Source organism: Pelecanus crispus, chromosome 10 (assembly GCF_030463565.1).
Source record: "Pelecanus crispus isolate bPelCri1 chromosome 10, bPelCri1.pri, whole genome shotgun sequence".
NCBI lineage: Eukaryota > Metazoa > Chordata > Aves > Pelecaniformes > Pelecanidae > Pelecanus > Pelecanus crispus.
Window position 1 is genome coordinate 39,222,610 of NC_134652.1, and position 13,052 is coordinate 39,235,661.

At 48.0% G+C, this 13,052-nt stretch overlaps 1 protein-coding gene across 2 annotated transcripts in view; it reads right to left on the reverse strand.

The window, feature by feature from the left end:
- Positions 1 to 3,456: 3,456 nt before the first annotated feature.
- The window catches only part of TUBGCP2 (tubulin gamma complex component 2), a 37,558-nt gene continuing 27,962 nt past the window's right edge, over positions 3,457 to 13,052 (reverse strand). For both annotated transcript variants that reach the window (XM_075717228.1, XM_075717229.1), the window contains exons 15-18: positions 12,261 to 12,404; positions 11,520 to 11,648; positions 10,489 to 10,652; positions 3,457 to 3,843 (exon numbers count right to left, since the gene is read on the reverse strand). In XM_075717228.1, the coding sequence (XP_075573343.1) occupies positions 3,738 to 3,843; positions 10,489 to 10,652; positions 11,520 to 11,648; positions 12,261 to 12,404 (543 nt within the window). In that variant the 3' untranslated portion in view covers positions 3,457 to 3,737. The remainder of the gene's footprint in view (positions 3,844 to 10,488; positions 10,653 to 11,519; positions 11,649 to 12,260; positions 12,405 to 13,052) is intronic.

A 13,052-nucleotide genomic window follows, 5' to 3' on the forward strand; every position in this document is an offset into this window, starting at 1 on the left:
GGGCATTGGGGAGGGTCCATGGGGTATCAGGGAGTGTCCATGGGGCATCGGGAAGGCTTTGTGGGGTACCACAGGCTGTGCACGTGGCACGGGGAGTAGGGGCGATGTCCCAGAGGTATCAGGTCCATGGCCCCTAGGGGCATGCCCCGGGGCACCGCAGGGGTCCACAGGGCATTGAGGGGGTGACAGTAGGGCATCAGGGGTGGCGGGGGGGGGCACTGGGAAGCCCCGTCTGGCTCTGGGGTGGTGGAGGGGCTGGGGTGGCTGGGCTGCTACAGGACGCAGTGGGGCTGGGAGTGTCCTGTGGGGCACCGGGGACCATCTGTGGGGTATGCAGGGGGTGTCCATGGGGCACTGGAGGTGCCTGCCTGGCTCTAGGGTGGCGGAGGGGCTGGGGACAATTGAGGAATGTCCGTTGGACACAAAGGGGCTGGCTGTGGGGCACTGGGGTGGTTCTGGGGTGATGCCCGAGCTCTGAGGGTGACTGAGGACAGCAGTGGGAGTGGAGAGGCATTTGGGGGGTGTTGGCAGGGCACTGAGATAGCACAGCACTGAGATGGTGGAGGGGCTGGGGTCATCACGGGGGGCTGAGCTGTCAGGGGGTCTGGGGGAACCGTGGGACATCAGGGCATATCAGTGGGGCACTTGGGACCTTCCCTGATCCCAAAGGATCAGAGGAGTTGGGAGTACCACGTGGGGCTGAGCAGGGATGTGCACTGCACCCTGAGCTCTCCGCTCTGCCGCGGAGCTGACTGCCCTCTCCCCCTTGTCCACAGAACACCCCAGGTTGGAAGGGACCTCTGAAGGTCACCTGGGCTGACCTGTGGTGGGGAAGGGAGCCTGGATGAGCCATCTTGACCAGCCGGGTTAGCTCAGTTGGTTAGAGCATGGTGCTAATAATGCCAAGGTCACATGTTCAATCCCTGCTCACTGCAGGGGGGGGTTGGGCTCGATGATCTCTCAAGGTCCCTTCCAACCCAAAGCATTCTATGATCTTGCACCCTGGCCAGTGGCATCTTGAAACCCTCCAGCAACGGGGATCCTACCACATCCCCAGGGAGCTTTTTGTGGCAAGTGATTGTTCTCACTTGTAATGTATTTCTTAGGTTGAGATAAAACCTCACCCGATGCAACCTGTTGCCCCTTGTCTTCTCCATGTAGCAAGTTGTGAAGAGAGAACCCTGCTCCCGCAAACTGATTTTTTTATGTTTCTTGGTCTTTCAGGCCAGGACCAGCTAGGAAATGACACATTTAATGAAAGGGGGCACAGATGCCAAATTTGGCTGTCACAGAGCTCCATCACCAGGGACAAGCTTCCTCCAAAATGCACAGAAACAACCCTAGCCAAGCGCTGCTGCAGTGTCTTCCCTCTTTCTCCCCGCAGCTTTTCTGTAATTCCCTCCTAAATAGACAAGTTTATTAAAAAAACAATATTAAAGCTCTGTGCTTCCACCCTCAACACTCCTAGTCACGTTTATTCACAACTATCTAAACATCTCCAGTAGAGCTGTCCCCACCATGATGGTAACCCTTACAAGGTGTGCAGAGCTGAGCTGGTCTTGAAGGAGCTACTGACCAACCCATGGTCTACGAAGCAGAGCGAATAACCCGGCTCACCAGGGAGACACTGAGCACCCAAATCGCGACTGGGCAAGGAGGTACCTGACTGCCGTGCCACGGGACGTGGGGCTGCTGGGTCCAGACGCAGGACCTTTTCTTGCCACTCTCCTGGCACCTCGTGGCGTTTGGTGAGGGGAGAAGACACACATCCACCTCCTGCTCAGGGCTGGCAGGAGGGCATCTGGCCTGGACCAAGGTCTGCTCTCAGAGAGGAGTGGGTAGATCTATGTGGAGATCCAGCCGAGCCTTTAAAGTAACCACTCAGCCAACCAGGCATCCAATGCAAACCAGTTTTTGGGTAATGGCAGTTACCTGTCAATGTGTTCTCATGCAAACAGCAGGAGCCAAAGGCTGCTACGACGCTGCCCCACCAGCATCACCACCCCTGCCTGGGGCGGGCACAGCGAGGGGCCGCATCCAGCTCGCGGGCTGTCGGTACGTGGGGCAACAAGCAGGGGATCCCAGCCCTGGGGTGCAGGTGACCTCCCGGGGGCTTTCTCGCTCGGGTGTGGACCTGCGGGTCGCAGGGAGCAGCAGGGGATCCCATAGAGGCGGAGCACCCACATGTCCCACAGAAGGAGTGTGCAAGGAGGGGAGCCCCCCCCTCCCAGGAAAGGGGTGCCTTTCGCCCCCCCAAAAGCTGCGAGAGGGGTGCACATAACTGTCTGCATGTGCACATGTGCCAGTGTTGAGCGGGACTTCTTGGGATTACTCATAGAGGGGTGCTTAGAAATTTGCTGTCGATTTTAAAAATTAACATTTCAGAAATAGCTCCTACTTCTGCTGAGACTCAATGCTTGCTGGTTAATTATGTTTTACTCATCTATAAATGGCTTCAATCCGGATTTAATTTAAATTGCGTGAACGGAGTTTTGTCCCGCAACAGCCATGAACCACACTGCTCATTGGCTTAAAAAAAAGGTGTGTGCCAGCAGCGGCCCAGCGAGGTGCCAGGGGAGTCTCTCAAGCCTGAGATGTTGGGCACTGAATGGCGAGCAGGTTCCTCCAGGGACCCGGGCCCCTCTGCCTCTGCACCCTGAGCTCGAGGGATGGGCTGTGAAGTCTGCAGATCCACAGAAACTTAATGGAAATGGCAGGTCAACTTCTCCAAGCCTCCCTGGACTGAGAGGCCACCTCAGTGTGAGGGGAACAGGAAACTTCCCCTTCCCCATGAACGGCACAAGTCCTTTCCCTGAAGGGCCAGATGGTGCTGGCTGAGGTCTCGGTCCTCAACCTTCAGATGAAGGAATTCAGTCCTCCAGACCCAGGACTGGTGGTCTCCATCCTCTCCTTGGTTCTCTTGCCCTCTGCCAAGCTGGAGGATCGGCTTTAGGCCACCAGAGCCAAGAGAACCTGGCTCTTTCCTCTAATGTGCTCTAGAAGGTCTTTGCAAAGGACGAGGGGAGGTCATTCGCAGGAGCACTCAGCCCTGCATCCACAGCCCTTGCATGTCTCCCCACGTTCCCACAATTGCCACCGAGGCCCCCAGGTCTCTGGCACGTGTCTTGGTTACCACTTGCTCCTGGAAGACTTTTCTTCTCTTCCACCGTCTGCTACACCCATTTCCGAACTGGCTCGAGCAATTTTTATGGCTGCACAACTCTGCAAGATTCCCTGAAAGTCCTCTGCTGACGACTCGGCCAATACGATATGAACACCGTGTACCTGCTCATCGCTCCAAGCAGCTGATCAGCGTCACCCCAGCAACCCCCCAGTTAGGCTCTCCTCCCAAAATAATGCCGCATGGCAGCTGATCTCTGCGAGCCAACCAAAATTTAGTCACCTAAAAGACCAATTTGCACCCTGAGTTCTGTTAACAGACAAAATAACCCTGATTTTTTTTTAAATTTCTTTTACAACACACAGATAACATCATTTTACAATGTGGTAAAAGAAAACAAAAAAGGACTTAACAAAAGCCTCTCAGAAGAGAAAATCCATTACATACATTTCAGGAGATTGAATATTTCCTGGTCTCTCTGGGACAACCCTTATGGTTCGTTTTCAGCTCGCAATGTGCACGTAGAGGGTCGAGTACTCCTCGCTCAAAGTGAGCGAGTGTCCGGTTCTCTGCTGGTGCAGAAGCAGCGACGGCTGAAAGGGGCAGCAGCAGGGCTTCACTGGGCAGGTACGGCCAGGCGGGGAAGCAGGGGAGCTGCCTTCTGGCTGCGCTCGGCAGACATGTGCTCCAAGCGCTCTGTGTAGAACCCGTTGAAGTCCAACCTGAGAGATAAAAAAACCCAAAGCTTTGGCAGCCTGCTGGCTCAACGCCACCCAAGAGCGGCACGCGGCAAGCCAAACACGCTGCCAAAGGCGCCCCGAGAGCTTGGTGCTGCAAGTGCTGCAGCGCACGTGCTTGTCAAGGCGCTCACAGGCAGCAAGGGGATGCAAAAATAAACTCTTTTATAGGGTCAGGTGAATTTTAGGACTTAAGCTGGTTGAAATGAGGGATGTGAAGCAAAGCAAAGCAAGTCTCGCTGCGGGAAGAAGCAGAGGACGCTCACTCGAGCAGCAAGGGGGTCTGCACCACAGCACAGACCTCTCAAGCGGCCGCACTCCCCGTGCCCACCCCGCTGAGCACAGCCTTGCTCTTACCCAGCCACAGCCCCTGGAGCAGAAACCTCTCCCAGGGCATCAGCCGAACGTGGCCACGCTGCAGCCAGTTCTGCACGGGACTGCCCTGGGCTGGGTAGACACCATGGCTTGTTCAAAGTGAGACGGGGACAACCACGCTGTGCCACAGGTGGTGTTGGTGACACCTCTTCTATGCTTGTCCCTTGACACCAGGCTAGATGTCACCTGTTCTTTACAGGTGTATAAAATACATCGGGAAGGACCAATTGCTAATAGCTTCTTCTCCAGAGCCACAGCTTGACCACATAACCCTGGAGATGTGTCACTTGGGGACAAGGCGCCAGGGGTGAGGGCTCCTCAGCCTCTGCACCTTCTCAGCCAGTTCCCACCACTGCTTAATACCAGAGTTCACCACCGTTGAACTCTGGTATTAATTCCCATATGAAATCCACCACATTATCCACCGTAATTACCATGAAATGTTGCAGTTTCCATTACCACCACCTCCTTGCTAGCACAAGTATGCTTCAAACAGATTCACGATTCAAGATGAGTAACTGGTTGGAAGATGCTCAGCCAAAATCACAAGTATTGCTGATACTTGTAAACGCCTCTCCATCAGCAATAGCATAATCCTGTCTCCCTGATAATCCAAAATGATGCCACAAAACCACCCAGCTCCACGCCTGCTGTGACCTTCCTTTAGGAAGATCTCTGCATGACGAAGCCAACCTAGGACATGTGCAGCTCTTAAAAACATGTGCCCTGGGAACACTAAGCACTAGTCGATATAAGCCTGTGAATCACACAAAGTTACTCTCTTCATTTCTCAAATTAAGTTGCTCCAATGCTAAATGAATGGGCACAATATTTGAGTTTCATGTTGCTTAACAACCTTACATAAATGGCAACAAATTGTTCCTTGACATTTTTTGGTGACTGCGGAAAACAGAGCCTCGACAGATGGAATTTATCTGCTGCACTCTCCTGGTTGAAAGGCTTACATCTCTTTCATCCTTTAAGTGTTGTACAAAGGAAACCTGATACTGAGGCAGGCATATTGACCAAACTTTGATTCAAATACAAGGCCAAGACTCATTTACATCCTTGCTTTGAGGATCTGTTCCATTTCTAAAGTTGCTTTATTCCAAACTTTTTGAATTGCAGATTTTGATGTGCTTTCCTTCCAGCTATGTTTTTAGGGTTAAATGATCTTTCATAACTATCTCTTAAGAATTTGCATGGTGCTTCCTCAAACTCTGCTTACACTTCAGTTTCTTGGGTTTTGGCTGGAACTTTTATTTGCTGCAGTTTGCACCACTTCATACATCCTACCGGTCTTACTCTAAGCTCAGTCATTGCTGTTTCCTCCAAACTGGTAAAGGAAGGATATCTGACGAATGCTTGATAGGTAAGATTTCTAAGTATTTGGAATTAAGTAATCTTTCTGACGAAGTCCGCTAAGCTGTAATTCTTCCCCTTTTCACTAATGGGATGTGACTCTGGGGAGATTTTCTGCAGTTGCCAACCCTCTGTCAGCACTGCTACTGATGGAGCCAGGGCACCTGAGCAGGACTTCAGCACATGGAAGATCTGTGAGTTACGTGTGAGCTTCCCTGCTCTGAAGGAAACCTTCTGGACCTCTGTCTTCTGTTGTTTGGTGCTACAAAGATGATGGCTGTACCTCAGTTACTCAGTATTATAAACTGAACAAGTATTAACTAGGATCAAATAAATAGAAGCACAGTACCAGAATTATGACTAAAAGGGATATTTTGTTGTCTATCTTACATGTTGACTATCACCCTTGAAAAGCAGTCATATAAAAAGGTTATCATTTACAAAAGAAGACCGGTATGTCTTATAAACTTTTCCATCTCTGTCAAAATGTCATTTCAGATGGCAACTGTTTCTGCTCTGGTTCTTGGGTTCCTGTTGCCATAGAGTCCAGGACTCGATCCAATAATCTCTACAGACTGAATGAGAGCTAAATGTCACATCTGGGCATTCATCGTGGGACTTCCACTCTTTAAAACATTACTGAGCAGCCTGTAGAAATGGAAAGACGTGGCCCGTTAACATGCAGTATTTCAGTTAAGGTTTGTCAGTAAAGGTCCAGCTATGTCCAGCATCTTGGTGGAGACTCACGTGGTCCCAGACAGTCCGAACTGGGTGACTTGATAGTGATGACAGTCCTGATGGCATAAAGATGCAGTATTTCCTCTGCAGCCTGTGAACGGAACTAGGGCACGGAAATACCAGGGGGCAAAGGACTTAGACTCTCTCCTCAACAGCTGGTCACCAGTCTCAATGCAAACTGCTAAATGAAACATTTTGTTTTGTCATAACCCGCCTGAATCACCTTACTTCTCCTTTCTCCTGAAGCAGGAAGTACTCTTGTTGTAAAAAACAACCTCTCCATATTTGGAAGAACTGACCCCGGAGCTTCAACAGCTCAGAAGTCACCTCCTGCCACAGCTAACACTCGCGTCTGGTGTGTGAAACACAAAGGCATCTGGCGGAGGATAGCTCCAAGCCATGCCACCACGGACCTACAACTGAACAAGATACACAGCCAGTCTCCACAGTGCAGCATCAGCTTGTCCCACTGTCCTGGCAGAAGCATAAAGTTGACACAAGGGTGGGGAGGCAATGGATAAAAGCGGTGAATCTCTGATGCTAAGTGTAGGAGCAGTGCTGGAAGGAGGACACAACCCGAGCTACTGCCAGAAAAGGCCTTACATGAATGTCTGGCATCACATGTGATAAAGTGTGATGGAAGGCTGCAGGACTTCTGCTGTTGCATGGTGTAAAGACTGGTCAAGGACTTGACATTGTTGATTTCTTGAGTAAGCTGAGAACCAACCAACTCTGGCCTTGGACTGAGCTGGGACGATCTCCACACATTCTTTACAAGACTTGAGGACTGTGAGGTTATGATGCTCTTCCTATTAAAAGAGCAGGCAACTTGGTCTTCAGCACGGTGTTGGCCATGCCCTGTGCCACCTGCAATGATGTCCAAACGGCTGGATCATGGAGTTAGTCGCTATTAAGACCTCCTGGATGGAGCATCATAAAAAAGCCCATCTGTTAGAACTTGTACTGGTAATGATAAAATGTAAGCGCTTGACAAAGGAGGAGGCAGGGCTGGAGCACTGGGGAGGAGTAAATATTCCTGCCTGGATGACTCAATGCTTGTGGTCTCGATCCCTGAATCCAGTCTGACTCTGTATGCTACTGTGACACCTAGGAGCGACGGCAGCGAGGGGAACGTAAGAGCTTAATCCCTTTGGCCTGTCTATTTTTCTACAGATGGATCCTGCCTGCAATTTGCAACACTATGAATATGATAAACAGTGATGCCCAGGCAGATGAAGGTTGACATAAATTGTCCAGAAGGCCTTGATAAGCTGCACCATCATTTCCTAAAAGGATTTGCAGAGACTTAGCTGTCCTGGTTAGTCCTGAAAGGAACAGCAACCACTTGTACAGTTGGGGCCTCCACTCACAGCCATGAAAAAGGTCTTTGAAGAATTTCCTAGAGGAGAAGGAGACCTCTGACTCTGGTCACTTCAAAGATGGAGTGAATCAGTGTTATTAGGACTGTGAAGAAGGGGTCCTCACCTACTTTCCCATTTCAGGGACCAACAAGGGTTGTTCTGGTGGCAGGAAGATAAGCTCCTACCCTGACAGGGAATGGAAGCAGGAGAGTTCAGAGCACCAAGCAGTCCTGTGGCACTGCACTTCCTTCCAGATGCCTGTGAGTATCCCTGTTCTCCTTAAATAAGGAATACAATCCTACAAGGAAGAAGACAAGATGTGTAATTCTCTACAGTGTTGTGGGAGCTGGTGGGCTAGACTCCACTCCTGGAAGCACCCATGGTAACAGGGATGACAGGTTTTAGTGTTCAACCTCGGTCTCAGCTGTGTGACCACATCTCAGATAGACCCAAACTAAACAATTCTATGATTCTATGCTAACACAGGAGGCCAGGGGCTGTGTAAATGCATGGCAGTTGCTGGTCAAGAAGTTCTCAGAAGTAAAGGACAACTGGAAGCCCTGTCTCTTGCTGGAATACTTCACAAAACACTGTCTGTAAAGGTTGGTACCAGGAATCCTGGACAGCCCTGTCAGATGCTGTTAGAAAAGGACAATGAAAGCTTCAAGAAGCATGGCATGAGGAGAGGACAACAACCTGCTTCAAAAAAACATTCCTGAAACATTTTCTCTGTTTTCAGGTGTAGCACATCTCAACAGAGGTGTAAGGGTTATCTGCCAGCCATAAAAGACACCTGGTACAGAAGGGCAGTAAACAGAACTTAATGGTTGCAGGTTAATATTCTTATGGTTTTCCTGTAAAGGATGAGAATGACCAACAAAAAGTACAGTCACAAAGACCAAACAAAGCAGAGGAGCAGTAAGACTATGCTTAAGTAAAACAAAACAAAACAGAGGACAAAACACAGTTAGGAGAAAGCTCAAAGTACCCTTTAGTCCTATGTGGTTAAAAAGAACTAAATAAGGATCTACTCTGTTCTGTACAAAATATCAAAGGGGTTGGGGCACAAATCCCTGCAGCACCAAGGGAAGATAGAAAACGTATGGGATTAACCAGTTATCAGGCACATTTATGAACAAAATTATGTGTCACTGCCAACTGATTCTGGCATATCTACCATTGAAAAGCATTACAACTCTGGATGAAAAACATTCTTAAAAGTAGGGAGTAGTCCTTTTCCTTACAGGAGAGCCTCCTGAGGGCTTTCCTCAGAAAAAGATGAAAGGAAACAACCAACACCTAAAAATGACCTTAATTTCTGGCTAGTCTTTTAAGAGCTATTTACAATTGCTTACACAGGAAAATAAGGCTACACACCAGCTTACAGACAGCATGAAGAGACTAATGGATGTTTAGGGTGGTCTTGTTTTCTGTGCCCTAGCTGACAGCAACGACAAAGAAGGTAATCTCAAGTGTTCTAGGCTCACACGTACCCCTAACAGTGAAAATGTGTCTATTAGGCTTACAGACACAGAACAAGCACTTGAAAAAGCATTGGTGTTGAGATATTTTATACTCATGAAAATCCTGGCCTCTTAAAATTATGCCTATACACAATATATATCCTGCCTCTTCACTGGAAAAAATAAGTCACTGTAAAAATGAATTGGTTTTTGCATGTGCCTAACAGTCTGCAAGCAGCATTTCTGAAGTGTTAGTCTTTGCCCCAGGTGTGAGGCAGCTGGCGACCAGCAGCTCTTACACGTGACTTCCACCACAGTGACTCTTTGAATTAAGAGATGCCAACTCCTGGCCCTTGCTTGCCTTCTTCGTCTGTGGTTATATGCATGCCTCAGCTGAACATTTCCAATCTGCAGGCTGCTAGGTTTCATGGGTGCTTCACTCTGGCAAAACATATTCCAGCCACAAACACTAAAAGCTGCTCCCAGCAGCAAACTCCATAGTTGCAGTTATTTCTGGTTTGCTCCTAAAGTGCTGGTAGCAGGATCAGAGTGAGAAGCATTCTGCTTGCACAGCACATGTGCTCAACTGGCGATAACGCTCCAACAGCACTATCTGTGGTTCTTCAAAGCTAGAAGTAGCAGGGCAGGTCTCTCCATGCTACACCACTCTAGAACACAGATCTTAAAAAGCCCAGCAACACTAATATGTATGACTTCTATAGCAAGAATAAATGCTAATCATTCCAAAGAAGGCCTTGTGCATCTCATTTTATTGAAAAAGAAACACAGAGGTTATAAAGCTAACAGCAAAACCTAGATGTCCTGATCGATCTCTCTCTCTCTCTTCCTGCAGTATATCTTGTGTATCTGACTTTTAGGTACTAGTGAAGGAATTCTGATTTCTAAGCAGCTAGTAAGTATGGATGAGGACACAATAAAAACATGTTAAGGGATGCTTATTTAAATAAATACAAGACATGAACTTAAAACAAAATAGCCTCTTATGATCAATCCCTTGCATGGCTTTCTCATCTTGGACTACTTACGCTGTATTCAGGAATCAGCTTATTCACTGTCTACACATTGAGATAATCCCCAAGAAAACTAAGACTTGCACTACACTTACAACATCAATAGACAAATTTCACGTAGTTCAAAGAAATGTGTTTGGGGTTTTTTTTTAAGCCTTGGGTTGAAATGCAAAGCAATATTTCACAAGAAATCACAAGATTTCAGTGTTTTCATTGATGGGGCAGACAGGCACAGTTATAAACAGCAATTGTTTGGGAACCACAGGAGGAGAAGTTACAGAGAGGAAGCTACTGGCTCACCTGTAGATGACGTTGAGCATGCTGTGCTCACAGTCATTGGTGCTGTAAACACTCAATTTGTCCAACAGGTCCAGCAGATGTGTTGAGAAATTGCTATCAAACTTGTTGATAGTTGCTTCGAAGCCAGATGTCAGGTGGAGGTTGTCGGCATGCTCTGCTAAAAGCTATCAAGACAAAGGCATAGTGGCCCCATGTGTTTGCAGATTCGCACTTGCCAAAGAGATGCAATTATTCCTTTCCTATTTCCTAACCTGCTCAAAAATACTTCCATAAAACTTAACAGTCGCTTAGCCACTAAAATAAATCCTTCAAAACAGTTGCAAGGTCCTTGGTAGTCAAAAACCTTGCTATGCCTATCTGGTAGAACCCCAGAGTATATACCAGTAGAGTTATCCTCAAATATATGCTGTCATTATTTATTTTCAAGCAGGAGGAAAAGCCAGTAAGCAGAAAGTGAGTGTTGCCTAAGACAGACTGTAACTTCTGGAGCACTCTGATTGCCTTGCAGTGTGATGGACCCTACCAGCTGTGTGCCAGAGAGGGGCTTTCAGTGGGACAGGAGGCAGCCTGCTAACCGTGGAGAATGCCAAACAAATCTCTTAGTATGTGTGCATCCAGATAGAGAAATATGGACAAGACAAATACCCCAGATATGAAAGGGATGGGTCACACCTAACAGTTTATTGGCTCATCCATCACAAAATGCTAGTCCTGGAAATAAGAAAAGTTCTTGAGTTGCAGAAAGCCTGTATGTGGGTACCCGCTGCACAGCTGAAAATACAACTAAGAACTTAAAAACAAGTGCAGTGACTGCTGTGGGAGACAGAGTCTTCAAAGCAGACTTTGAGAACACCATCAGGGCTCCACACTGCCCTCAAAAGCCCACAATTCTGCAAAGATTCTGCTTTTGGGGCCAGAGGTGCTCTAGAAACCAGGAGGGTCTGCAAGAGATAGGACATCCACCCTGACCAGACTGCAACCCAGGCAGCATTCACAGAGGAAAGGGCCCAGCTGTCCATCCCATGTCCCACCTTGTTAGTCAGCTTCTTCTTCGCAGTCTCTTCGGCACGCTCCTCCTCTGTTGGCGGGCCCAGCATTGTGCCATGCTCTAAGGTGAGCCGGTCCATCTCATTATCCAGCTTCATGCTCTGGGTGAACCTCTTGGAAGGGCAGAGGGTTGGGGAAATAGTTAGATCCCATTTTTTCAATTATGGCAAAGCATGAGGCTGATTCAGTTCTGCTAGCCCTGCAGCTAGCTAACTCCCATGAAAGCTAATTCTGAGATTAAATTTACGATGTTAATACACAAAGCTCCCTAAACCCAAAGGCAGGTGTTTTTTTTTTAAAGCTATGAGCTCCCTGAGATGCTGGCTAGAGTGTGCCCACGGAGATCAGTCTCCATGGGCCCAATCACTTGTCCTTGCCTGACCCTCAAAAACAGCATGCTAAAAACTACAGAGCCCTAAAATTTACACCTCAAATTCTGCTGCAGGACTGGCTGAAGGGAGGTAATTCAGTTCATACGAACCCGATGCCAACACTGAAAAAGAAGAGCATAGAGAATTTTGTGGAGGGAGAAGCCACAGAAACCTTTGTGAGAAAGGATGAGGGTCTGAGCACTCAAGTTCTAAAGCCTGCTGGCGAGAGGAACAGAGGCTCTTCTACGTGCATCAAGGACAAGAGGGCTCGTGTTGAAAAAAGGGATTGTCATAGCTGGCTGGCACCCAAAGCAGCTGGCAGTGGCATGGTCAATATGGGAAGGCTGTACATACCTGCATGCAGTTTGTGAACATGACACAGACAGACATCAGCTTGGAGAAGATTTTCAGCAGCTCCGGGTTGGTTAGCATGCAGTCCTTCAAGCAGTTATCCAGGAAGCTTGTGTGGTGGCTCAGGACATCATCAATATTAGATGCCTGTGACAGGATAGTACAATAATGAAAAACCAAACCAGGACTGCTGTGCTGCACTGGACCAAAGCTCTAATCCAGCATCCTGCCTCTGACAGTAACCTCTCGGACATGCTCTAGGGCACATTGAGATACCTCACGTGCACCTTCCAGCTTTGAGAAACATCCTGAGATGGAGACTGTATTCGCATTACTGCACTCAACAGCCTTTCATAGGCTTTTTACCTTTGAATTGTCACATCACCTTCTCAACCAAATTATGCTTTCTTTAATCATCCAAACCCTCCACTGGAAAGGAGGCTCAGGATGGAGTTATCTGCTTTATGAACATGCATTTCCTTTGCTTTTAAATCTCCTTGTCATGCCCACTCCCACCTTCATAATCTCAATAAAGTCAGTTACAGTAAGTGGAAAAGAAAAAAATAAATCAAAGAACCTTAAATGGCAGTAGGTTTACAAGGCTTAAAACATACAGGTTATTCAGAAACATATTTTAGGAGCACAATAAGGAACTGGGACATGGAGTGTTGCAAGGGTTCTACAAGATTTTTTTGTCCAGCTCTGCTACTTCAGTGGGCTGTTTCAGTCTTGAGTTTTAAATGATAAAAACCCCCTCACTCTGTACTATTATGAGATGTGCTGAAGCTGAGAACA